Consider the following 26,804-nt stretch of genomic DNA (forward strand, 5'->3'; position numbering starts at 1 on the left):
CAGAATCAACTTTTGGACAGTTTTTATACACAAACACACAAGCAAACAGTGTTTTATGTGCTGTCATCTGTACCGTTGCTTCAAATAGAAATGTTTAAAAATTCTATACAGATTCTGTGGCTGCGAAGCAAAAATAAACTCCCTCCGGGCAGAAGTGGCCATTTTTGTATGTGGGGAGAAAAAAAGAAGCGGCTTCCAGAGAGTGCTGCCCGAGGACAAATTCAGACAAAAGCACCACTGTCAGTGATTCAAAATGGGACAGACAACACTGGATTGTATGTCAGATTTACACAAATCCTCATAAGCATCAACGGGAGAGATGAATTCCAGTTTAACAAAATGTACATGTTTAAATTAATCACCCCTGAGTGTTTCTCAGTTTTTAGTAGATGATGAATGCAGACACAGTAAACAAACTCTTACTGCAAAACAACCATTTTATTGCAATACACAGGATTTCTTTCTTCTGCTGCGCTCGCTGCCTACCAGGCACATCGACACGGAGGAGACAGGCTGGCACCAGAACACCACAGGTCTGCCCCGAGATGAGTGTGAAAATGTGATTATCATCGAGCCCACCTGGACTTCAGGTAGGCCGCACGCTTGTCCAGAGTTCACTTTGTCTTCAAGCCGTTTTAATTTAAAACATAAACTGAGGCCTACCCCAAGCTAAAAGAAGGCAGATTATGTTCTCAGATAAAGCAAGCAATGAGGGCGAAGCAGAGAAAGTACCTGCACAATACATTCACATAAATCAAAATGGAATTTCTTTGAGGACACAGAAACATCTGGGGAGTAAACAGCTGTTTCAATTCCTAATCACAGATTGTGCTCTGTTGTACACGTTTTTAGTAAGGCATAATTAACAAAAAGGCTAGAGAGATGAAAGGATGCCAAGCTTATATCAGGCCTCAGTCACATGGATTGTTTCTTAAATTCTGAAATTAAGTGGTCATCCAATAAAGATCTGGCACTTCATAAATTAAACTGATGAGAGGCTGTGTTCACCCCAGAAAGCTCCCAAAAATTTGGGCAAATGTCTGCTGTGAAGTTTTTAGCCAAACCAAATTGCAGGTCAGTTTTAAATCTGAAAATTGTGCAAGTATGCCAAACTCTAAACCGTTCTTGAGATGCAGAAAAATTACACACAAAAATTAGATGATTGTGCCTCCAGACAAATTACTCTTACAAATGCTTGTAACACAAACAATGAAAATAGTAACTGCAAAGTTGAAACCAAACTGTGTTACAGTTAAAGTGATAAGGTGACAGCTAACCATTCAGCTGACTCATTGGTGATTGTAATGATTGCAGGTTTCATTATAGAAGAATATCAAGGAGAAGACAGATGGCAGGAAGTCAAAAACGAGGGATGAAAGTGCAAGATATTGAGGACAACTTAGGAGCCCAGGCGTCAGGTGTGAACAACAACAATAACTGGGCTGTATTTAGGTGTACAGATCACATTCCATCAAAAGAGCAGTGTAGGAATGAGAGAAGATTAACAGGGGAGCACACAAAGAGGTTTATGGACACAAATTCGGAGAGGTGGCACGCTCAGCTGATCAGTAGAACACCACACTAGATTTTCCTCCAGGAGGGTTGAGGACCCTGTTGTGGGAGCGAGGCTTGGGTCCCAGGTGAGGCTCGTGGTTCTTCGGCGAAGTGTCATCAGGAAATGAGGAAGGTGTGGGTTCAGGCTCCGAGGGTGCCGAGACAGCAGCGGCAATGGCAGCGGGTGGCTCTTCCTTAGCTGGTGCATCGGCTGGGGGTGCAATTTCTTCTTTCGCCTCAGGCTGGCTGGCTTTGGCTTCAGAAGCTTGAGGAACTGAAACAAACACACTGACATGTGATATCAAATTGGACACAGCCACCGTGACCCGACCCCCTGGTTTTTGCATTGTATGTGTTGTGTGTAGTGTGATGGACACCACCATGTTGATTTTTTGGATTCAGAAGTGATGATCATTAGACGAGAGCATGGAGTACCAAATTATAATCTAAAGCCAGAAAGCTTGAGTTCATGTAAGACACCACAAGCCCTGCCGTTTTCAAGTGCAGTTCACTAACTAACAGAGGAGGGGGAAATCACATATTTGTTACATTTGAGATCTAAGTGAAACTAGTAAGCTTTTTAAAAAAAAAAAAAAAAAATTGCAGAGATTGAGGATAGTTTATTGAGACTATCACATATTTTTATTGTTTGCATGAAGCTATATGCAGTTAAGCAGTGGAAATGCACAGATGAGAGCATAAATAGACTCAATTTATTTTTCTCTCTCATTAACTGAAGACTGATTAAAAGTTTAGGGTGTAAAACTTAGAAAACGGTACAATATGATTAAATCTGATCTGTCTGAACAGCAAGGCTTAGCAGAGGTAGTTTAATAGTATAATGCAAAGAAATTATACACAAAGAACATGTACAGTACTCACCTGGTGATTCAGGTTCAGGTCCCACACTTAGGTTGTCCTGTATTAAAAAAACAAAAAAACAAAACAGTAAAGATAAGGAAGAAAGAAAAAAACCCCACAGGTGTTCTTGTTTCACTGCACACACTTAAAATTGAAATTAATAATGTTAATGGGTTAATGTCAAATGGACATGAGAACAGGACAAGAAAGTGCAATTATTATACATGACTGCATACATTTCTTTAGTTTTAAAGGTCATAATGGTTATGTTTGCCACATTTTTTTTTTACTTTTGCAAATAATCTGAATGACCCTCAGTACCTACAACTCAAAGGTTACCAATATCAGGACCTTTGTTGAGTCATTAAACAATGTGCTCAAGCTAGAGGTGGCTTCAGGCTTTCGTGCTGACTTAAACACACCTTTGCTGATTAGTAATCACAGACATCTACAATAACAGGCTGACATCAGCCAGGTTTGCAGTCACTATCTATGCAAATTAGAGATCATCTCTGAGGTTACCGTACCACCGGTCTCACTGGAGGCACAGACAGGTAGGTGTTAGGGTGGGGCTCAGTTAGTGTGTATTTATTAGAGATTATTATTGAAGTGCTGCCTGTCGCAAACCTATGTATTCCTCACTAAAGAGACTTTTTTTTTTGCACAGGCTTGGAATAAAAATGTTCTGCAACTCATAAAATACAAGTCAAAAAGTACCTTTGGCTTATTTGGGTGGCTTCGGCTTGGACTTTGGGCAGGTCCCGTGCCTGCAGGCCCAAATATGTTGCTGGTTGGTCCACCTGGTGGCATGGGTCTCTGTGGTTGAGCAGCAGGCTCAGATTCACCAAATATTCCACTACTCTTTCCACCTATAAAAGATTAACCAACATACCATATAGTGACACGATCTTCAGCAATGGTAAAAAAATAAAATGCAATTTCTGTGTCCATTTCATAAAGAGTCACTCTTCTGTACCAGATGTAGCACATACCCAGTTTAGTTTTGCATACTGTGTGCACTTGCTAAATGGCAAGAATGTTCTGACCATTTCAGAGAAAAATATTTATGACCATCAGGGCAATCAAGTACCCTGAACTGTAAATAAACCCAGCTATACCAGAGTAATATGAGCAGGTGTATTATGTGCAGGCACAGAGAACAGCCAACATGTTTACAGTGGAAATTTAACATTGTAGTAATAGTTTTCACACTCTGAACATGGATTTGCAGAGACAGAAAAGCCAAAGCATCAGCCACCAGCAGGTTAATCTCACCTGGAGGATTGGAGCGTTTCGGTGCACTCTGGGCTTCCTCTGGTGGAGCAAAAACTTTGGAGGCCATCTTATTGGGTCTTTTTGATGCTGCAGAGTCCTCTTCATAGCCACCAAACAGATTGCTGGAGCCACCTCCAGGAGGCTGCAACACCCTACAGATTAACATACAAGTTAAATCTTTAAATAAACAGAATGCGGATTCATGTTTACAGTCTACTGTTACTGTCATGTCTTACATTCAAAGACTTGTAGGAAACGTTAAGTAACCGGGCTATAAATATGTTAGCTGGGCCAACTGAGCTAAATAACAGGTTACTTGATTATAGACTCGGGAATGGCGCCATATACGCATGGAAACCATTGTCTGCTATAGATTATATCAGACAGACGCTTTACTTTCTTTCGTTATTGAAAGTTTGATCATTCTACTTGGGGGAGCTGATCCGGAAACTGGTGCTTTCGAGATTTAAAAAAAAAAAAAAAAAAAAAAAAAAAGCACCCGAACCTCTTGCTATAAGGAAAGTGTGACCATAACGCCTCTGTTGGCGGATACAAAGAAGAGCCTTCCGAGGAGCATTTCACACTTCCGCAGGCGCAGTAGACAACGCCTGAATGGCTAGCTCGAAAGCTATCATGACTAACAAGTTTGCTAACTCAAACCACTGCAGCTCCACTTAAGCGTCCACCCAGACATTTAAGCTTTCTGGGAGCACTGCGTGTTCGAGATATGCTTAAAGAAATTAGTGGAAGGAAAAAAAAAACCTACGAAGTTCTGACAGGCAACGTTATACTAAATTCTGGGCTGCTAACTGTCCGAGCTCCTGGCTGCAGTCGGAATAAAACGTTACTGGCGGCTCTTAGTCGCACATAACCAAGCCGCGCAGCTGTTGTCTTTACCTTGAACTCGGTTTCGAACCACTATCCAACCCTTGAAACATGTTAGTCGAAGTCATGGTGGCTCTGTTTTGACCCTTCAAGTTTCCGAAGACAACTTCTTCGTCAGTTTGCCAACTGGACGACGAGCGAGTTCCCCCCTCTGCCTGCGCGTGCCCGGCTCAACTCCGTAGTGAAGAATTTCGAGCCCACCCAACTATGACACAGAGGATTATAACTGGTCCTCTGCCAAGCTGAGGTGCGCTCGTTTCACTGCACCCAGACTCCCATTACGAGTGAAAGACTTTGGAGAAGCAACTGTGCATTGTTCCCGGAACAGCACTGAGGCTATAGTTTTCTTATTTAAATATGATTTACACGGCTGTTTAATTATGGCAATAGGTTATACACATCTTCTACAAAAGCAGGAAAGTTTCGCCTTGTGAGTCTCAAAAACGCTTTAAACAGTAGTAGACATGGACTAATTTCCACGTGTGCGCTTGTTTTATTCTTAAACAGATAAGTCTGAGATGATGATATCAACTCAAAACGTAGTGCTCAACACAGTTAGTGTTTTGTTTCAGTTCTTCTTAGACATGTGGGGTTTTTTTATACTCCAATACAAAATTCAAGCGCATCCTCTGAGTTCCGCCTACTGAATTGTTCGTCAAAATGTCAATCATTTTTTGGGCGGAACTTGTCTTACAGGACCAGAAATGTTAATTGCAGTGATAAACTATTGTTAAAACAAACAAAAAAAATTAATAGCTAAAAAAAAGGTTAGATTATATATCACCCAGAGTCGCTTAAAATGTTTAGTGTACTAGTCGGTAAACTTGGCGAGGCGTGACAGGAAGAGAATGACAATTGGTCTTTCGTTGTTAACTCTTCCACTAACAGTTGGCGGAGGTTTCTGTCAATCAAACTTTAACCGCCGACCTCGTGTTTTTTTAGCCAATCACAGTCTTTGTTTTTGTATAGTAATGGGCGTGTCTGCGCGCGCTGACAACGGGGCAGCTGGAGCTGTCATCGGTAGCAAGCTGGAGGTCTACAGTCAGCTAGCAATGCTAAATTGTGTCTCGTTTGGGAATACTACCAGCAATCTTCTGCTTTAGGTAAGCTCAGTAATATTTACCAATTCAACAACCTGTTTTGGACTCTGTACAAAATAGCCGTTATGCTAGGAGCAGTTTTATAACGTAAAATCTTGTTTGACTTGTTATACTGTTAATGTTAGCTAGCCAACAACAGCAGCCATGCTGGACATAGTAGCGGGCTATCCACGGAAGAAATATTTGACTACATTTAATATATTTTGCTACATCTACTTACTAGCAACTGCTTGTAAACACCTCAAATTATTACACCACCGCACTTCCAAATACACGTGAAGCTTCCGATATAATATTATACTCGTGATGAGACTATTACAGCTGCTAAGTAGTTTTTAATGTAACACTGCTGTGGGACGCGAGTAATGTCATTTAGTGAAGTAAAAAGAGAACCGCGGTGTCAACTCAGATTGCACTGAAAGAAAATGATAAAACAGAATAAGTACAGCTATAGCTGTCCATCACTTGAAGTTTAAAGATCTTATTAAGCTCAATTGAAACATTAAATAGCTGAATCAATTATCTAAGGCTTTCATAAATTATTAATTCGTCTCAATTTGTGCCAGAATTGCCTGATAATCAGCTGTATGCTGACACGAACTGAGAGATTTAAATGCTGTGTGGCAAAAGAAGACATTCGTGATGTTTCCCCATACTAAAGCTGCCCAGGTCTGATTTTTTATTTTTATTTTTGTCGTCCTTAAGCACTGGACATCCCCTCTCCTGATTATTCAGCAAGCATAAAATTAAGTTGTGGGAAAACAGTAGAGCACATAGGATAAGAAACTCTGCAGTGTTTACACATTTTAACACAAGTGCAGCACCCCTTCTACTCCTTCAGCTCCTTCTACTCAACGTGTACTTAAAGCCACGTCCTGATTTTCCTCACGTGCCATCGTGTGTATTTATGAGGGGCTGTAGTATTGCTGGCAATTAATAACATTATCATGGCAAAGGTTTGAGCATAAAATGATTTCTTTTGCAGGCACAATTTCTGCTTATGATGACGTAGTGTGAAGCGAAGTCCACTCACAGCCTAATAAAACTATACCTGCTTATATCAATTCAAATGAGCTCAACCGACACGGGCTTTTTGTAAATTATTATCCATCAAAATGCAGTTAAATATCTCGTATTTGCGGCTGGTTTTGTGTCATTTATGTCTCGTTGCATGGAAAGCATTGAGTAATGTTGTTGCTGATAGAAGAGACAGTTGAACTGCGCAGAGAGTTCAGCTCAGTCGAATCAGGAGCAAGGAGAGGGCATAAAAGCGGAGCGATCGCTCTCGGCTTTATTATGCTCAATTTGACCACTAATTGCCAGTCTAACCGCTCGGACCCATGGTGAAGAGAAAGAAGACATCGTCTACTACAGAGGAGCACCAAAATGGGTAAAATTAGGTTTGAAATAAACACTTTATTTAGAGGTCGAAGGCACCGAGGGGGTTTTCGTTGTCGTTTCTGCAGGGCGCTAAACTGAAAAGCGGTCGCTTTTGAATTCAGTTTAAATTAAATCGTCATTATTGGCCATTAGAGCGGAAAGCTACTCGGAAAAGCATCGCTGCCAGTCTTCTAACTGCTTCAGTTGTTAAATCTAATTTATCTCAAGGCATGAAATGCATATATTTGGTGTTGTTTTGACGGGACTGAAGAGGGGATTTGAAACAAACAGCGGCGGCCATGTTGAGAGACAGTGAACGTCGTCTTTAGAAGTTAATTTTGCACATCGCTTTGCTCCTAATGTGACGAATTTTGTGTAATTGTGTTGTGGCAGCATGACACCGGGCTCCAGGGAGGGGATCGGTGTCGATGGGAGGAGGAATCCGTCCAGAAAGCCCGACGGTTGCGACGAAGAGGAGAACGGAGAGCAGGCGAGCGAGGAGCGCAGTACAAAGGGAGAGGACGGAGTGGAAATTCTTAATCCATCAACCACGGGTCTCGGCTCCGGTTCAGCCACGGTCCTTCCTGCTTCTGCTCCGAACCGAACCGGACCAGGCTCGACCCAGCTTCCCCAAATATCAGCTGAGCCCGGCCCTCCGGGCCCCGACCAGCATCATTTTCTCCGATCAAGCGTTCGACCTCCGAGCAAACGGATACGGAAGGATTCAATCGGCTCCTCCATCAATGGACATGGCGGGGCAAAATCGAAAGGTAAGTGAGTGACCAGCTCGGGAAAGAGTGTGTACAGGTGGGATCAGGAGAGATTGGGGGCTGCGCTGTCAGTTTTAGTTTTCTCTGTCGGTGCTTGCAGTGTGCTTGTCTGTGATGCCGTTGTGTTGCCGTGTATCCCCTGTGGGCCACTTGCTGGGTTGTACTCTGGGTACATTTTTTGGCTGCTCCAGCCCATGTTGCAACACCATCCTGTACACCACTTATGCGGGGAAAAAAGAAGCAAAAATCAGGAGAGGCCAGAAGTTAGATTTTAATTAAGATGTCACTTGATTGTTTTTGCAGTTTCTTGGAAACTGGCAGCAATAACAATAAAGGCACGGTGTTGTTATCAGCAGGAGGAATAAATCACAGGCTTAAAATGGACCTGATATCAGGACAGGAAAGGGACATTACTGAACAGGGTTGCTTACAGTTCTTTTGTCTTTTTTCTTATTATTTTCTTTTGGGACTATATAGGAAATTGGACTAGAATGGTGTTGCAGTTTTCAGCCAATCATTTCATTGACCCACAGATTTAGCCTAGGCTACCTTTGTTTTGTTTTTTTTATCACCCCCCTTTTACAACAAATACCAGTAAAGCAGAGATTGTAATTTATTTGCCATTATTCAGTTTTGGTTTTGCAAATAATCTGAATGAGCCTCTGTAGTAACTCAGAGGGTGACTGATATCAGGAACTTTCTAAACAATGAATCAAAGCTAGAGATGACTTAAGGCTTTCAGGATGACTTTTAAACACAATGAAGGATTCCCCTGTAGGCTACCAATCACTAATAGTATTGTATTTGCTAAGTGTGAGCTGGTTGGTGTCAGTTTATCTATGCAGACGAGGCATTACCTCCTGGGTTTCCACACTACCTGTCCCTCTGGAGGCACAGACAGCTTTGGGTGGGGCTGAGACTTAGTAAGGTGGTGGTGGTTTTTGAGTTTGTTAATGAGGCTATGCCACCCAGTAATCTGTGTGTTCCTCATTGAAAAGTGGAATTTATTTGGAAAAATATTTCAGTACATTATACATCTGTGATTTTAATTTGTACATTTTTCCTTTTAAAATTGCTTTGTCCACAAAACAGCAGCCATTGATCAGATCAGAAACAATATTATTTACTTGTGTATCCTTTGACAGGTATGACTGGTGGATTTTTGTTGTTTGAAACAGAAAAGCTCTGATTGTGTCAGAAACTATATTTAGATTGAGCACAAACGTTTGACCGTCTGACTAAGAAAGCCTCACTTATTTTTATGTGATGCTATATCGGTGCACTTCTATTTTGAAGGCGACACATCTAGGTTATTGTCTGTGAGCCAGTCACATGCTTGTGTTTGCAAATTAACACCCATTTGGGCTAAAAAAAAAACAACAAAAAAAAAACACTTTTTTTTCTTTCTTTATTTTTTTTTATAATGTAGCACAGTACTGCAACAGCAACTCTCTGGGTGCTCCTGCTAATGTCTCCTGGTGTTGTGCACAATGCTGGGCCAGAAAACTTGGCCAGTGGAGCCCACCATGAGTTGGTTTTGGAACTGTGTAATGTAGACCTGACCATAGGGACTGATTGCTTTTCCTGTCTCCTTGCCAGAGCTTAACCACAGAGAGGGAAGCTCTGCAGGTTCTGTGCGCTGTAATGGCAGTGGGTGGCTTTGTGTGCATGTATTTTAACATCTCGCAAATCACACACCTCAGATCAACCTTTTTTCGTTATGACATAAAAAACAGCCAGGGTGGTGAGCTGATATTTAAGTTGTGCCTTTCCTCTGAATGTTTCTGTGTTAAAACAGGGGCAGAGAATGGCTCCTCTTCCCAGGGTGTGGTGGGACAGACCGGGCCTGTGGTCAGCTCCACGGGGGGAGTATCCAAGACCTCCAAGGGCCAAGGGTCTACAGAGAAGGAAGAACAAGCTGGTAACCAGAAAAGAGCCCGTCGGCAGTGGGAATCCTGGAGCGCCGAGGACAAAAACAGCTTTTTTGAGGGTCTTTATGAGGTAAAGCTTGCAACAACCTTTTACCAAGTTAAAAGTTTACCATGTGTAGATCTTTTGACGTCGTAGATTCACGGCTGCCCTCCTTTGTTCCCAGCACGGGAAGGATTTTGAGGCCATCCAGAACAACATTGCAATGAAGTACAAGAAGAGAGGCAAGCCAGCAAATATGGTGAAGAACAAGGAACAGGTCCGCCACTTTTACTACCGAACTTGGCACAAGATCTCCAAACACATCGACTTCGCTAACGGTGAGTTGCTTTTTTTCTCTCTCTCTTAATTCACCTTGGAATTTTTGATCCCCAAATATGAAGTTTGTACACTGTAATGACTTTATCGAATGACGCCTCATAAAAATGTGTACAACTCATACAACAAGGTGATGTCTTAGGCTGATCTTAATTGGTTTATTTTAGGTTTGTGTTTAGTTGTTTCAGTTATGCTACTTACTGCAGACACTGTGAATGAGAAGTAAAGAAGAGATGCTGTTAAACAGCCGCATATATTATTATTTTTTCCTACAACAGAACTCACACTGACATTTTTGTTTTTTAGCAAGCAAAACATATGTTAAAGAAGTTCACCAGATAAGCTGGAGCTCTTTTCCCCTACAAAAAGCACCCAGTGTTACTCTCATGTTATCTTTATGTAGCACGCACAGGCCTCCACCAGTGTTGTGACTTGTGCTTCCTTTCCTTCTCAGTGTACTCCAGGGTGTTAAAGAAATCTTCTCAAGAACTGTACGGCCTCATCTGCTACGCCGAGCTTCGCAAAAAAGTTGGAGGATGTAAGTGAGGGCTGTGAAAGCGCTTGGATGCAATGTAGACTGCGTGTGTTTTGCTGTTTGTTCTGCTGGTTGTGGACACAGGGGATGTGATTAAACTCCAGATGATCCCTGTGGCTCGGGGCAGTTGCCCCTGAGGAGCATGTCTTAACTAGCTGTCTTGTGTTTTGTCTTTGACAGTGATGGATGATAAGAATGTGGCAAAGCTGAACGAACTCATCCAGCAAGGGTAAGTCTGTGGCAGAAGCTTTGGCTAGTGGGTTTATGTACACATCTGGGATTGTGATACTTTAAACTGATGCACTAGATCACATTTGGAAAGATACAGATTAGCACTTTGCTAGTATGAAAAACAAATCTGAGGGCTGAGTTGACAGTATGTAGTCAGATGCTTTCTCTGTGGCACGGCAAGGTTTAGAGCTTACAACATATATGAATAAAGATTCTTCTGTTCCACCAGGGCCACCACCGTGCGCTCTAAGGGGAGGAACCTGCGGATCAAAGCTCCAATGTGCCGAGCGTTGAAGAAACTTTGTGATCCAGATGGTGAGTATGAGCCTGCAGAAACCCAGCACACGCGTTACAGAACAAGCACTGAAAACCTCACTGATGGTGAGACTGGGGGGTTCACGGGGGCGGGGCTTTTTTACAAAAACCATGGCATCAAGTGGGCTGGTGGTGTTTCCATGGTAACTTTGGGTGCAAAGTGAGGAGGATGAAGGAGATGACTGTTCTGACCAGCTGTCATCAACCCCTCTGCTCAATAACACCCACTCATCACACTTACTGAAAATATTTGCTTTCATCAAGGGTAGAAAAAGACTGCCTCTTGTCATTGTTGTATGTAAATCTGTGAATGGATCCCACTGAGATTGATGGCTGCCTTTTCATTTTGTCGTGGTTGATTAAGTGAGAGAGCATAGTTGAGTTTATAGGTTTTGGGCTTTTCTTATAGTGGCTGAATCTGTAATTTTGTGTCCTGCAGGAGTGAGTGATGAAGAGGACCAGAAGCCGGTGCGTCTGCCCTTGAAGGTGGCAGTGGAGCTCCAGCCACGCAGTAACCATTCCTGGGCCCGAGTTCAGAGTCTTGCCCACAACCCTCGCCTCAGGTCTGACATGGATAAGAACCACAATATATTTTCAAAAGCATAACATCCAAGAGTCGGAGAGATGTCATACCTTCATTAATTCATTTTCTATTATTATTTTATTTATTTATTTTATTAGTTCAAGCCATGGTGATGCAACAAAGCCTGAGCTAATTTAAGAACCTCTTCTTGGCTTCAGACTGCTTATTTCAGTTTGATGGTTTGCATGTTTTCCACCGTTTTCTGGGTCAGCGCTTGAGAAATGAAAGTAATAAAATTTCTGTTTTTTTTTTTTTTGTTTTTTTTTTTGTGCAAATTAAATATGTGTGTATATGGTTTTTTTTTTTTAAGCTAACTTGTGAAATTTGAAAAGTGTAAACACCCTCAGACATGATGCTGTTCAAAGTTTAAACTCTATTTCTTTCATTTTTAATTTTTGTTCTCAGTTCAGTTTTCAGTTAGTGTTCAGACTGGGTTTGCTTCTTTTGAGGTTCAGTTTCGTTTTTACTGGTTTCAGTGTTAGGGGTTTTTTTTTTTTTTTTTTTTTTTTTTTAATTATTATGATAATAAGGGTTATTTATCATGGGTAGGTTGAAGAAGGGTAAAGACTTTGTGAAAATGGCTGAATTACAGCAATGTCAGTATGCATTTGTTTGCAAACGTGACAAAACAAATATAGTAAAACTATACATTAATGAACATTTCTGTTTCATTTTAGTTATTTTTGGAGCACGTAGTTGGCGTTTTGATTTTTCCCACACAGGATTATTTCGGTTTTAGAAAACTATTAAATTTGATCCACAGTAGTCTAAGTGTAAAATGTAGAAGTAGTTTATGTCAGACGTATTCGACCTGGTAATGTTGTATTTTGCAAAGTTGACATCAAATGTTTTTTCTGTTTTCTCAGGATGGTGGTGGAGCTCCACAGGAAAGTTTCCAGCCTCATAGAGTATCTGAAACAGAAGTGGGCTTATCATGACCAGCGGATTGTATCCTTTTTTTAAAAAAAACATTACAGTGCAATATGTATGCAAAACTCTTCAGAGTGTTTTTCATTCCTAGTGTACATATTAGAAATGTACTGCTCTAACATGCTGCTTTCTGGGGCATATACCAGCTTGTGTCGAATATAAACTGGTCCTTAACGTTGAAAACTCAGCTTAAGAGTCTCATGGAGAGAGAGGCTCTAGAAGGCAACCAGACCAGCACAGCCTCTCCCAGCATAACTCAGAAGGAAGAACTTTTTCTTTTTCCAGCTGAGAGCTGCACATTGACTACACTGCCTGGGGTGGCACGTGTGGTTCACTCCAAAGCCTCCTGCACTGTCCATTGGATCGAGAGTGGCAAGAGCCGGCCTAATGCCAAGGAGTTGCCAGCTGCCCAGATCCTGGGCATCCATGCAGCTCCACAACCTCGAACTGGCAGCAAATCTGGGCGGGGAAGCGCTGCTGTTGCTGGTGCTTCACTGACTATAACGGGTGATGCTCGTCGAACTGAAACCCCCAACCCTGATCCATCAGCAGACAGTTCTGCAAAGGTAGAGGAGAAGAGACTTCAGTCCCCTTGTGTCCCAGTTTCCTCTCAGCAGACTGTCAGAGAAGAGGGAGATGGGATGGGATCTTCTGATCCAGGAAAGGCCTGCACTGGCGTTGAGGTCAGTGGTGGTTTAGCCATGACCAGAAGCACGGACAGGTCATGTAGTGGTGCCGATGGCTCCGCTGAGCAGTACAAAGAGGAGCAGAGCACCAGCGCGTCTTCCTCGGAGGCAAATCAGCCTCCTTCAGTCAAACCTTCAGTGACTGGCTCAGACGAAGCCGTGTCGCAAGCTTCCCCACCAGCGACCAAAGAACGGGTCGTTGAGCAAATCAGAGAGGAAGGCTGGAGCGCCCGTGACGCAGAGAACGTCACCCTGGCCGAGCTGTACCTGATGTTTGGGAAGCCAGGCAAGCTGCAGCTGGAGTACGAGTGGCAGCCGGTCACAGCTCCACCCAGCAACTCAGAAGAGGGACAAGCCTCAGTGCAGCCAAAGCCCGACAGGACAAATCGAGTTTTGCGCTGCTTACTCAAGCTGGTTTCCACTGAAGTCAACCCCAAACCTCTGGTAAGTTTTCCCTTTTCTGTCTTCCAAGATTGTGGCCTGGTGTGTTGTTTAAATTACAAGTTGAAAAGATGAAAAATGTGTAATTATCAGTGGCATTAAGGCTTAAAATTAAACATTTTTAAGATGCAGCAGTGTGAAGAGTTTATATTCCGTACAAAGCCAGCTGATGAAAAACATGTTATTGGTTGTGTACTATGAACACCACAGGTTTTTTTTTTTTTTTTTTTTTTTTGTCTTTTTCAATGAAAGTGCTATTTCGAGATAGGAGCATATCATGTGCCTTTTCCTTCAGGCTCCAGAGCTGTGCTCCACAGCCACATCACCCCTCAAGACCTATCAGGAGGAGCAAAACCAGGTCCTCACACCTCCGGCGAAGGGTCCTGTTGCAGGCGCCCGTAGCCCTAGCTGTGGGCGGCCGCAGGCGTCTTTGCGCATGCCCAAGTTACAGCTGCCAAGTGCTGGAGGTATTTATGTCTCTCTCCTGCTGGCTTTTGTGATAAAGTCTTTTCTGTACTTACAGTGCTGTAGTTATTAAACAGCGAGAAGTAATTATGCAGCACCGATGCTTCCTCTTTAGAAGTTGTCTTCAAATAGCTGCCTTTCCTGATGTGGCACCACATCTGTTTCAATCCTGTTCAGGTGGGCGCAACCTTCCCCGCTCTCTGCTGGGTTCTACTGCAGTTGGCGAATCAGAAAGCAGCGTGTTCGCAGTACCCACCACGCTGCCACCCAACAGCTCACGGCACAACCGAATGTTCTCCCCTAACAAAGAGGCAGAGCTAGCCTTCAGACAGCAGCTCGACTCGATCAGTGTAAGCCAGAATAATGCATCATTTTTTGTTTATGCCAACTGTACAAAGACATAATTCATGTATTAACGAGCATTAATATGTGCTTTTTTCTTTTCTTTTTCTCACAGATGCAGTCAGATCTTTTCCTTTCTAGACAGCGAAAACCTCGGAACAGACAACTTCGCAAACCACTTGTAGTTCAGGTGAGAGCAAGATCATTATCCATTCATCAGTTCTGGGCTTGGTTGGGTGGAAGGCGGGTTTTCCTAAGTGTGTTTTTGTTTGGCCACTTCTTTCTCGTTCACAGCGAACACTGCTGCCCAGAACTACAGGAGACACTCCTCAACACGTCTGCTCCTTCTCCATCCTCTCCAACTCCTCTGCCACAGGTACTCCTCAGATGGCAGGACAGAACGATAGAATATGTCGTCAGCTGAGGCTGGAAATGTTTAGGGCGTAGTTTTACAGTATGCATTAATGAAATCACAGCTAAAAACGATTTCTCTTTCTCAGCAAGACCCTCTGGTAATTGTCTGCTCTCTCACTTCCTGTTTCTTCCTTCAGGAACTGGATCTTTCCGGCCGATCCATCCCCGACTAGCTCCTTCCTCTCGCTCTGTCCAAACTAAAACAACCCCAGCAACATCCAGCTCTGCGGGGGCCAGCCAGCTCTCTAGTATGGACTTCTTCTGTTATCTACTACATTTTTCTGTTTTATTGAAATATTGATAAACTCTACACCAAATATACTGCAAAAAAATTACATATTGTTGTTTTTATGGGGTCAACAACTTTGCTTTTATAAGCACCCAGTTTCACACCTTGGCTCAGGCGATTAGAGGATCATCAGGGGTCCTTTTGTCCCTCTGTGGGGGGATACTCCCACTAGGTTTAAATCTGGGACTCCCCACCATTTGACCTTAGAACTGAAGAAGCTTCTCGGATGAGAGGTGAAACGTCTTCAAGTAACTTAAAGAAGTCCAGATGCTTTTCTTTGTAAGCTCCTTTGACTACGATGACCTGGATGACTGAGAACCTTCACAGACATATTTTATAAAATTGCTTAAAAACATATTTAAGGTCCAAGTTGTATTTGTGTAAGATTCCTGTGTCAAAATCTAGAACTCTGAGAAGGTCAGTGACAGACAGTATTTCTGTGCAGACGACAGAAGCAAAAACATTTTTCCAGAAGACCTTGGACCATCCTTTTTTTTTTTTTTTTTTTCTTCCTGCTCTGCTCTTCACATGCTGTTGCTGTTGATGCTTATCAGGAGTGATATGACAAATCTCTCGTTTGCCTGAACTGTTAATACTTTCAGGTGCCATTGACCTGGCAGCTAAGTCTGCAGGCATCATCCCAGGCAGTCCCTGTCGGGAGGTGGATTCTTCCACTGTGGATAACAGCGCTCTTCTCGCCACCACTCCCATTGCTGATGCTGAGCCAGACTCTCAACTCCACCAGCAAAATGTTCCAGAGGTCAGAGACAGACACACACACACACACACACACACACACACACACACACACACACACACGGACTAGAACCCTCCTTCATTTGATGTCTCCTCCTTGCCTGTGGCATTAGAATAAATGCTATTGCCCATTACCATCTTGGAGTGTTACATTTAAGACTGTCAGTTTTTGATTTATCTTACTTTAATGAAAGTTATTGCTCACTCTAATGATTTTCTGTTTATCTGTGCAGTGTAGGCCAGGTTTTGCATAATGTTTTTCTTTTTACTGTGCATCTGTCGTACAAGACTTCACAAATGATTTAGTAATTTTTATAGATTTTCTTTGTAGACATTATTCTTGCATACAGTTGTCATATTCATGATCACCTGTTTATTTGTCTGTTACGGTTTAAAAACAAGCTGCTCCAAACAGTTTGCCCTGATGGGATTAATAAAGCTATTTGTATCGCCATCAGGGCGTTTCCTTGCTCACAGTGGACCTTTGTGAGGGAACACTTGGCTTAGTTAAAGGCAGTGAGTCTGCGTAACCTCATTTGTTTTCCAATCGTAGCTGATCACCATTTGGTAAAGAAAATTGTCAGCTATGCTTGAATAAATGGTTTAAAAAAATGTGATGTGCTAAGTTAAATCGCTCTTTCCATAGAATGGCGTACCACCTCCGTCTCCTGGAGTCACCGGCGGGGGAGACTCACTCCTCTCTCCCCCAAGCGTTGCCTCGCTCCTTGATATCTCACTCCCAGGCCCTCCTGAAGAGGCTCTAACCCCCGGAGAACCTCAAACGCAGATCAGCGACTCCATCATCGAGCTTGCCATCAACTCCACACATTACGGTGCGTGCACGTGCAGACGTCTTACCCGAGCCATATTGACAAGAAACTGCTAAATAAAGCTTGATGATGTTTGTTTAGTGAAATGGAAAGTGAGAGTAGGTTAGAAAGGTTTTGTAATTACCACTGAGGTCAGCTTTGTGGCTCCACAGCATTAATTCCTCTGCAGGTTGTGGAAAAGAGTGCACGTTGACATCCAAGCAGCTAAACATCTGAGCCTGCTGAGTTTAATCGCTGATGTCTCATTTCTGTTTGCCTGCTGCACTGCAGGTGAGGAGGCTGCTCTCTCTCCAGCCAAGCTGGGCAACAGCGACGGCTCCAAACTGCTGGCCTCGTCTCCCTCGCTCAGCCCATCCAGAGGCTGGATCCCTTCACCCAGCCATGACCCTCAGTGGTACCCCAGCGACTCGTCTGACTCCACACTGGGATGCCTCCTTTGTAAGAGTTTTTTTGCTTCCTTTCTCAAGAGTGTGTCAGAAGTTACATTTTAGGCCAAGAAGAACAGAATATTAAGTGGATGTATTTTTATCATTACTTCCCACTAAAAATGCTGCATACAGCAGCACGTGCAGTCAACATTTACAAAGATTTGTTTGTAAAATCCCCAATATTACTAACACAGCTGTATGATGAAAGGCCATTTACTCAGTCTTTTGCTCTTATTTTCCTTGCAGCCAGCATGGTCTCTCCTGATAAGGGCAGACGGACCACCCTAACCCCCACTGGCCCCTCCAGTGGCACAGCTCTACTCGGTCCTAGCCTCCTGGACTGCAATTCTCATGATTCCTTTCAATCCCGTGGCCTTCCTGATGTGGCAGAGGTAAGTAAATGCTTGTTGATTAAATGAAAGAAAGTTGTGACTGAGAAGCAACACTTGCCACAAACACAACACAGTCTGAATCTCAGCAACCAACATGTTATATGTTATTAATTAGTCTCTAAAATGTAAATGTAAAAACATCACTTCCCATTTTAAAAATAACCTGCATTTATATCCACTCTGAAAATGTGGTTCTTATCCCCTTTTGGATCTGTCCTGCTGTGCAAGTGGACTCTGACCCAGAGCCGGTTGTGTTAGGGACCACATGGTACCTTTTGGATAGATCAGCTTCTGGGCTGATCCACCAAATTTTAGGTGATTTTTAATGAAAAACTTGTTGAGTCACACCCTGAGATTCAGACACCATACCTTTTGAAATGCTGACAGCATTTAATATCTGAATCTCAGTCTGTGAACACGTTTCCATTTTTAGTGCTCTCTCTCGCTCTCTTGCGTGCTTTGATAGCGACTTTATGAAGAAATGAATCGGGAGTGTCAGTTAGCTGGTTCAGGTGTGGCAGGAGGGGATGAGGCAGAGAGAAGCTCTAAGTTTGTTAAAGAAAACCTGCCAGTGAGCAGGTTTAGTTCAGATTGTGTTAAGTGATTCATCTCAGGGTTAACAAACGCAGACTTGTTAGCTTAAACCTGTTTCCTGGGATGGGGCCCAAACCTGCCTGGGAGGTGAATAGAGCCCGGTGACTGTTGCCTCCTGTGTTTGGACTAACACATCTGCTTTTTCAGTAAATAATTTAATTTCATTGACAGATATTGATGTGATGAACTCCCCCCCCCCCCCCCCCCCCCCCCCCCCCCTGCACTCTTGACCTAAAGCATGAAACTGTTCGAGGGATGTCTGGAAAAATCTTGTTTTTTTTGTTTTTTTTTCTCCTTCTTGGATTTGCCCTTGTTGTCAGTCTGAAAGCTCTTTGGTGTTGCTTGCAGATGGATTCTCAGCTTGCTTGTATGATGAGTGAGAGCAGCATAGACTACATCGCTCGCTTCAATGATCTGGCTCAGGAGCTCGCCGTAACTGAGCCCTCCATTCCACCTCCCTGAGGAAGACTCCACCAAGCCATGGTCATCTGTACCTCTAATCTACAGCCAGTTCCAGGCATTTCCACAGTTCCAGGAGAGAGAGACACAAACTTCTGGGCCCACACTTGGAAGCAGTGACTACTGCTAGAAATTCAAAACCGATTTGCAGCCAGCAGCTGCAAATTACCCCAACTTTTACCACGTCTGGTTCTCACACCTGTCGATAAGCAGGCCGGTCCTAAAAAGAGACCAAGGCAGAACTTTGCTCATGTTGTTGGTGACAAGAGGTACTGTAAGTGAGGAGAGGAGAGGTTTCCTCTCTGTCTTCTCCCTGTTTGGAGAAAGAAGACTGGGGAGAAAGGCCAACCCCATCCCCCCTCAAAGCCATCCATGGCCTGTTTGTAAAAGTGCAATAATAGGTGGTCAACCGTGACCATTGTTCAAAAGCGAGTTGCGTTGGTTTCACTGAACTGTTCTCTAAGGAACAATTCCCTTTAAATACAAACACTTTAGATAAAACAAATGAGTTTACAAAGATACAACCTCATGTACAGGAAAATACTATGCCATATCCGAACAAAATATCTGCAACGATCTTTCATGTCTCTTCCTGCTCTCGGTGTGTGAGTGCATGAATGTATCTGTGTGTGCGTGTGTATTAAAGGCTGTAAGGCTGACCGCTCAAAATGTGCAGTTCAGATCATCAGCTGGTGGCAAACAGCCACTGGACTGTGATTTTTATTAAAAGTAATGTCGGTGAGAAAGAGATACTTGGCATAGTTCAGTAGCAAAAGTGGAACAAAACAAAGTGATGTGTAGAAGTTCATTTTTCCTGTTGGCCTCCTTTTTTCTTTTCTTTTTGTTCCTCATCTCTTATGAGTTCAGGTGTTACAGATTGTGTTGTAGTCACACGTGTTTGGAATCGGGTTCTTCATTTCTCAAACCCACATTTTAAAAAACAAACAAACAAAAAAACAAAACAAAAAAAACAAACAAATACAAATAAAAAATGGCAGCTTGTTGGTTGACTCCACTTGGGTAGCTCCACAGATGCTGAAAATGTTATTGGAATTATTTTATTGTTGCATTCATTTCTCATTAGTTTTGTGTGCAGAGATGCAAGTTCAAATATTGGATTTTGTTGCATAAACAGGAATACCTTTTTAGATATTTAAGCCCTCTTCACACGTGTGGTATTTGGAGACTGAATCAGAATGTTTTAAAGAGTCTGTGCTGACAGTGCTTATAGCCACAAACAGCATAATGTGCGTAATGTACTGTTCTTCATGGTTGTTGCGTCTGAATGAAAGCCTTGAGGAACGTTCACATTAAAACGTTTCCTTTGACTCGGCGCTTTCCCAGCTCCTCATTCGCAAGCTGCAATAGGGAGAATTTCCCTCCTGTATTGTAGATGTGAGCGTGAATTGCACAGGAAGGTTTTAATGAAGGGAGATGAACAACTCAAAAAGATGCGCGTGAGCGGCAGCACTCTGATGCGTGCCTGTCTGTTAACATACATTCAGGCTTGCGCTGTTTTAAAAGGTGACCTATCCAGACCTGAAGCTGCCAGATCAACAGCAAGGAGGGCGTGTCTTTGTTTACTTTTGCTGTCGTTTTCAGTAACGCTGACACAACAGGTGGGCGCTCTCTTGCCGACGCCATCGATTACAAGGAAATCTAACAATGTTGCTCATTTACTTTCCTTAGTTCTGTTGCTTTCTTGCCGTCCTAATTAGTTCAAACAAATGAGCTGGCTGCAGCCACACATTCATTTTTTGACAAACTAGAATTATGAATGTCCTGGCTACTATTGAGTTCCCAGTAGAAATACACTCCATAAGAGCGAGCGGTTAATTTAATGAAACACTAAAGCCATAGTTGACTCCATTTATTTTAATTTTTGTTTTTTATTATATGCCCCCAAATTACTTTCCTCTTGACTAGTGGATGCTAACAAAACACTATGACTAAAGAGTGGCTCTTGCATGTTACAGAAGCAGACATCGTTTCTCTGAATTTTTCATGCAGTACAGACTCATTGCCTTCACATTTAATTTGATCAACCAGCATCATCTCTATGCAGCTGTGTGAACCCGTTTGGTGTAAACTGTTAGACCTCTTTGTCATTCCACAAACGAGATTGTAAGACGATCTAACAAATGTAAGCGCTCCTGTGGTGTTAGTTTGTGAACATTTGGAAACGCTTGATCTTGTCACACTAGATGATTCTTAATAAGGAATCCTATTGAAGGATGTATTTGTACAAATGGAAATTCCAGTATTCACTGCGCTTTTGTAACATAATGTAAATCAATATTTGGACTATTTATTGTTAATATTTCTGAGACAAGTGTTTTTTCTGTTTTAATTTAAGGTGACATCCAAGAAAGGAGGAAAAAAAAATACTGTTTTCAGTTTGTAAAAGGTGTTTTATTCTGTGCATAAAGATAGTTATAAAAACCTGCCTGTTTTCTTGTATTCACTGTGTTTGGGGGATACACAGCAGTTCATATGCAAGCTTGTACAAAGTTCGGTCTTTGGCCTTGGGCTTGTTTCTGACAGGTTTGTCAGCTTCTCCAGAGATGGATGAGTGGTTTATCCGCACAGACTCCACACTGAATTCCTCGCTGCTCCCAATAAAAGTACAATCATGCTCCAATCCAGACGACACTTTAAAGTGACAAAGAATATTAGCCGGAAACAAAAACTCGACTGCACGTACGTGTGCTGAAGTGACTCATTTTCAGTGATGTGCTCTGCATACTGCATGGAAAATATGACCCAGAAACAGGTCGGGTGCTGCACCATTTTTCAATGAGAAACTGTTGGCAAACGTTGACTTTGTAACCACAGTAGATATTTTAAAGGAGAGTAAGTGACACAGTTGTGGGTAGACATTCTGCCAAAACATCAGACATGATTCCTTTACCACAGTTTGGTTTATTTAAGCTGTTCTGTTTGCATCAGGAGTCCCAAATTATGGAGTTCAAATTAAACCATCTCTTCTCACCAGCCTGCAAAATGTGATACTGCAGGCTTTTGCCAACAATTTTTGTTGTTTTTGGGTGGGAAGGGTAAAAGTTTCTCAGACATGACAGACAATATCAACATGTAAATTAGACATTAAACAATGAATAGTACAAAAACCCACTCCAGCTCTGTCCCAGATGTTATAAAACAGATCTCCTCATTTCCTCCAAAGTCTTGCTTATTTCAGGTCCTAGACCTCACCAGCTCGAACATCACTCATCCTTAGGTTTTTGCTCCTTGCGAGCGCGCGAGGACATGAGCTTGAAGAAAAGTGCAGGCCAGAGTGTGCGGAGGTATACTGCAGCAGTGGGCAGAGGGCCGGCCAAAACCACGTCTTTACTTTGCTGACGAACAGCCTTTAGGACTTCCCACGCCACGTCCCTGGGGTCCCAGCCCGTAGCTGTAGTTCTGTCCAATACTGAGCAGTAGTTGCAAAGACAAGAGACATGTTGCATCATTGATACAAGAGAGTACAGATTACTTCAATTAATTCAAATTACTTTTATTTATATAGTACCAAATCACAACAGCAGTTGCCTCAAGGTGCTTTTTAATGTAAGGTAAGAAAGACCCTACAATAACTTATAAATTACTCTGGTTATGTTGCTTCTTACTTTTATTATTTAGTTATAAAAATCCATTTGGCTTGTAGTCTTTTCCTTACGTAGTCAAAAAAAAAAATCAGTAAGAAAACACAAAATCCCAGCTGGCATCAAAGATCCACACACATTCCAACACCACCTTAATAACTCTGAGATTTATCACCTGTTACCAGCTGACTCTTAAAAATGCTGCTTTTGCTACTGTTACTCTTTTGTTCCATCCTCTCACTGCCTCACCTCCATACTTGGATCCATCTCCTGTGACAGCGTTGATCGACAGGTTGGTTCGGATGTACCCGGGGCTGATCACAGTCACTGGGATCCCGTAGCGCTCCATCTCTGCCCGCAAGCAGTCGAAGTAGGCCTGGGTGGCGTGCTTGGACGCAGCATCTGACCAGCATGAGACAAATCAGAGGCTTGCTTTAGTTACCCTCCTCCTGCTGGCAAACTCATGTTGTGTTTGTTTGCATTAATCAAAGACGACTTACAGGCTGACCGGTAAGGAATGGCTATCTTCCCCTGGACGCTGCTAATCACTACAATATGGCCGCTGCGCCGGCGAACCATGGAAGGCAGGAGAGCTGTGGAGAGAGGAAAGAAATGAAAGAGAGAGGGCTGACTCATATTCATGATAATCTTCACCCAAATCTCTACATAAATGACTTATTAACTTCACATTTAGCTCGGCTCTTTCAACCACAAGCCAAAATAAATGAAAACATCCCGTACGCTGAAACCAACAAGATTAAACAAACCTTGTGTAAGAGCAACGGGCCCGAAGTAATTTGTCTCCATAACATCCCGCTGAACTGAAATGTGAGTCTCTAGTATATTGCCACGGTAACTGATTCCAGCATTATTAATGAGGATGTCCACTTGTCCGTAACATTTCAGGATCTCTTCTGCAGCTCTCTCCACCGTGTCCGTTTTAGCCAGGTCGAAGACAACAGTACAGGGAGTGTGAATCTGGTGGATAACCAAAGCGAAACAAAACGACTCTTTACATATGGATCCTTAGAGGCTAAGCTATAGTTCAGACAGACCAGACTTTATTGTGTTACTCCTTTGTGTGTATATACATACCAGTTTCTGTGTGTTTGCTGAACTCGCTGTTAGTTCTTGGACCACCTGCTGCAGGCGAGCTGCGTCACGTCCACACAGCACAAGCCGTGCACCTGCAGCGTGGAAGACCCGCGCAGACTCTACAATGCAGAATTCTCGTTGTAGATTAGTGAGCATAAAACAGGGGTGGGTGCAGAGAGCCACACCACTAAGCTGAACTCAAATCTGCTCAGTATCTCTTTAATTCTTACCAGGAGCACTTTATAAAACTGAAATAAGCATAGAAGAAAACTGCTAACATTTTTATCATGATATAATAAACATTCCCCAAAACAATTGTGCACAAAATGTCCATATTTTTGCAAAATTTAAAAGACTTAACTTTATTTTAAAATAAGTGCTATTGCTATTTTTAATTATTTTTTCTTGCTCAGCTACAGGAATCTAGTCCGTCTTGAGTTTCTACAAGTGCATCCAGTGAATCAACAGTGCAACAAACTGAAGTTAACGGTTTTAGTTACAACACCAACAGCATGGTTCACTGACTTGCACAACACCTTCTGCTGTACGATTCAGCGGAAAAAAAAAAGCAATTTTACTTCTGGCTTCATTTCAGTCACTTTATCTTGCATCTGCTTTAAAAGTCCCACATTTTTCCCTGTCAGATTTTGACAGGTGTAAGTTGTTTACAAACAAACAAACTTTGGTAGTCCCTTTTACTGAGCCTGTGGCTGCTAAACTCTTTTCGTTGTCCCATGTAAAAAATTCATTAACAGGGCTGGGTCATCACAACTGTCATCCACAGCCACCAAGCACTCTTTGATAAACTCCTCAGAAGATGGCTTGTTTGAAATCACAAAGCTGGTCTTGCCTGCTCCATCCCTGGATGTGTGAGGCTTAGTGAAAAGTCCTGTTGCTTTTCGCAGATTTGCTAGCAACAGTCCAGCTCTTTTCTCTCTCTGTTTAGTCTCACAAAGGGGATTCAATCTGTAATCCATAAACAGAGCAATCTGCTCTCCACAAACTAAACACATGGCTTTACCTCTGACTTCAGTAATTAAATATTTAGAAGTCTACGTCCTGTTAAAAACTCTACACTCCGTATCAATCTTTCCTGTTTTTAAAGGTCAGCTGACATCTTTCGGGGCTAGAAACTCTCAGAAACAAAAGATCAGGCACACTTACAGAGGAGATGCATTCGCTCACAAACATGTGTTTGTAAAGTAAAAAAATAGCATTCATGTTCAAAATAGAAGTGACAAATTTGTAATGTGGTTTCCTACAAAAATCAGGAATCCACTCTCTGACCAGGAATTTATCAAAGAGTGTTTGGTGTCTGAAATGGGACAAAATGATTCATGTATACGTATATATGTTTAAATCCTAATTTCCCATTGATCGCACACAGACTGGTCCGAGACAACCAACGGGCAGTACAATGTCCAAATCTGATAAAGAACTACAACTACATGTTGGCATCTGCACAACAACACTGAAGAATGAGATTGCACATTATCTAAATAAAAGCCTACTAGCACTAAAGCAGTATGGTTTAGAGAGTTTGCACATGTAAGCTGAAATGAATGAATGGAGGCTGACCTTTCCCGAGTCCAGAGCTGGCCCCAGTTATGACCACTACAGCACCTTGGACTGAAGCCCCTTTTCTGAGACGTACAAGTATCCGGTACAACAATACGACTCCCAACCCGGTTAAAACCACCGGTAGCATTCCTCCTCCCATCACACGCTCCATTACTTGGCAATCACCAGCTACCTGCACGTAAAAAAATTAACAGTAAATACCTTATAAGAAATTACTTACTGTACCTTTAAAGTCCATCTGAATGCAACTACCAACATGACAATAATAAACACACATACAGCCAAAAAGGGGGGAAATTAAATGGTAATTCATTGTAATAAGAACAGTAGGAGTTATGGATCTTCCTTTATCTTCTTAACCACTTAAGCCCCACCTGCTAGCAACAACCAATAACTTGATATCACCAGACTTCGGACAATCTTATTAAGCAAATGTTAACTAAATACATGCATCACTTAGCACATTAATATTCGCATGGTTAAAAAGTACAGTTCAGTATGCCAGGTGAACACCTTGCACATGCACACACTGGGTTTAGCACTAGCTTGTTCTGCGCAGGCAGTGTCAAAATAACGGCTACTGAGGCTAAAGCTAACAACAGCTAGCATCTCTAGCAAATACTACCAAGTGTTGGTTTGTAGTTCTGTTTTTTACAGGTCTCACCTGAGCCGTGCTGCTGAGCAGAGCAGCAGTAATGTGTCAATGTGTCTCCTCTTCTTTTAGCTGATCTTCTTCCTTCTGTTTTGTCTTTATTGACGGTTAGAAAAACAGCTTTTGGTCGCTTTAGCGCCACCGTCTGATCTGGAGTGTGCACTTAACAAAATGCGCTCTTTCAAATGATTAACAAATAAGGAAATAAGCTATTATTTCTCATAAAGCTCATAATTTGATAATTTGCTATATTAATGCTTTACATTTATATTTAGAGGTCTTTTTAAACCACTAGTGCCTATTTAATCAGCTGCTATCTTCTTCATTGCTACATGATCCATTAGAAGTGTGCTCTACATCTCATTTCAGTTTTTCTTTTTAATTATTTAAAAATTCTTAGTTTTAGTTTACTTTATTTTTATTATTTATTACAAAATGTAGGGTATTTGTCAGGGTCATATTCTTCAGAAGTTCAGAATGGAAATTGCATTACAAACACAGGAAGTTGACTCAGAGTCATGCATCCTGACTGTGAATAAATACAGCTGAGGTCAGAAGTTTACAGGGACTCACTATGGACTTTAATTTCATGATCTCTTTGAATTGTCCTGGGTGAAATGATTGTACAGCACACATTTTTAATTTCTTTAAAATGAACAAAAATTAGGTAAACAAGTTTGAACTGGTTTTGAACTTTCTCTAATCCAAGGTTACACGAGGTCAAACGTATGTACCTCTAAGGCTGTTGCAAGTTAAAATTTGTGCTTTATAAATATAATTATAAACGATTTTAATGTAACGTTTTTTTCAAGGGATGATTATACAGCGTACATCTTTAATGACTTTTAAAAAAAGACTTCTTTATTTTGGATTTTCTCTAATCCACACAGGGTCAAAAGTATATATAGGCCCAAATATATACATACACCCCCAGTAATATTTGGTTAAATGTCCTTTAGTAAGTTGCACTTCAACCAGATGCTTTTTATAGCTATTGATGCTACCACCCTGGTTAACACTGTTACTAAGTTTTAAAGACTCAACATTACTGCCCTGAGCTTACCTCTTGTCATTGTGGCCAAACAGATCAATCTTTGCTTCGTCTGACCATA

General features: G+C 42.1%; 3 protein-coding genes across 5 annotated transcripts; 1 reads left to right on the top strand and 2 right to left on the bottom strand.

The window, feature by feature from the left end:
- Positions 1–419: 419 nt before the first annotated feature.
- On the bottom strand, positions 420–4,766 carry jpt2 (Jupiter microtubule associated homolog 2). Its single transcript, XM_086288856.1, has 5 exons — positions 4,588–4,766; positions 3,691–3,842; positions 3,133–3,284; positions 2,437–2,473; positions 420–1,828 (listed from the first exon to the last, which is right to left on the bottom strand). The coding sequence occupies exons 1-5, from the start codon at positions 4,641–4,643 to the stop codon at positions 1,566–1,568; spliced, it is 660 nt and encodes a 219-aa protein (XP_086144982.1). The 5' UTR covers positions 4,644–4,766; the 3' UTR covers positions 420–1,565.
- A 711-nt stretch (positions 4,767–5,477) lies between these two features.
- cramp1 (cramped chromatin regulator 1) lies at positions 5,478–21,204 on the top strand. 2 transcript variants are annotated; one of them, XM_086288853.1, is made up of 20 exons: positions 5,478–5,678; positions 7,449–7,825; positions 9,624–9,826; positions 9,921–10,074; positions 10,527–10,610; positions 10,788–10,836; positions 11,068–11,153; positions 11,593–11,716; positions 12,603–12,684; positions 12,855–13,796; positions 14,089–14,260; positions 14,436–14,608; positions 14,716–14,790; positions 14,895–14,976; positions 15,152–15,262; positions 15,906–16,063; positions 16,706–16,892; positions 17,160–17,327; positions 17,564–17,709; positions 18,652–21,204. In XM_086288853.1, exons 2-20 carry the CDS (start codon positions 7,450–7,452, stop codon positions 18,763–18,765), a joined length of 3,486 nt encoding a protein of 1,161 aa, XP_086144979.1. In that variant the 5' UTR covers positions 5,478–5,678; position 7,449; the 3' UTR covers positions 18,766–21,204. The 2 variants fall into 2 exon arrangements, with proteins under 2 accessions (XP_086144979.1, XP_086144978.1); XM_086288852.1 differs by lacking the exon at positions 5,478–5,678 and adding an exon at positions 6,923–7,065.
- Positions 20,704–25,925, bottom strand: dhrs7b (dehydrogenase/reductase (SDR family) member 7B). 2 transcript variants are annotated; one of them, XM_086288855.1, is made up of 7 exons: positions 25,415–25,564; positions 25,038–25,212; positions 23,460–23,578; positions 23,132–23,342; positions 22,865–22,957; positions 22,614–22,766; positions 20,704–22,192 (listed from the first exon to the last, which is right to left on the bottom strand). In XM_086288855.1, exons 2-7 carry the CDS (start codon positions 25,189–25,191, stop codon positions 21,987–21,989), a joined length of 936 nt encoding a protein of 311 aa, XP_086144981.1. In that variant the 5' UTR covers positions 25,192–25,212; positions 25,415–25,564; the 3' UTR covers positions 20,704–21,986. The 2 variants fall into 2 exon arrangements, with proteins under 2 accessions (XP_086144981.1, XP_086144980.1); XM_086288854.1 differs by lacking the exon at positions 25,415–25,564 and adding an exon at positions 25,705–25,925 and having other exon boundaries at positions 20,707–22,192.
- Between the last annotated feature and the right edge of the window lie 879 nt (positions 25,926–26,804).

Source organism: Aulonocara sp. 'chitande type north' Nkhata Bay, linkage group LG4, assembly GCF_057382095.1.
Source record: "Aulonocara sp. 'chitande type north' Nkhata Bay isolate Kocher_YH1m ecotype deep benthic linkage group LG4, A_spYH_male_GT1.1, whole genome shotgun sequence".
Taxonomy (NCBI): domain Eukaryota; kingdom Metazoa; phylum Chordata; class Actinopteri; order Cichliformes; family Cichlidae; genus Aulonocara; species Aulonocara sp. 'chitande type north' Nkhata Bay.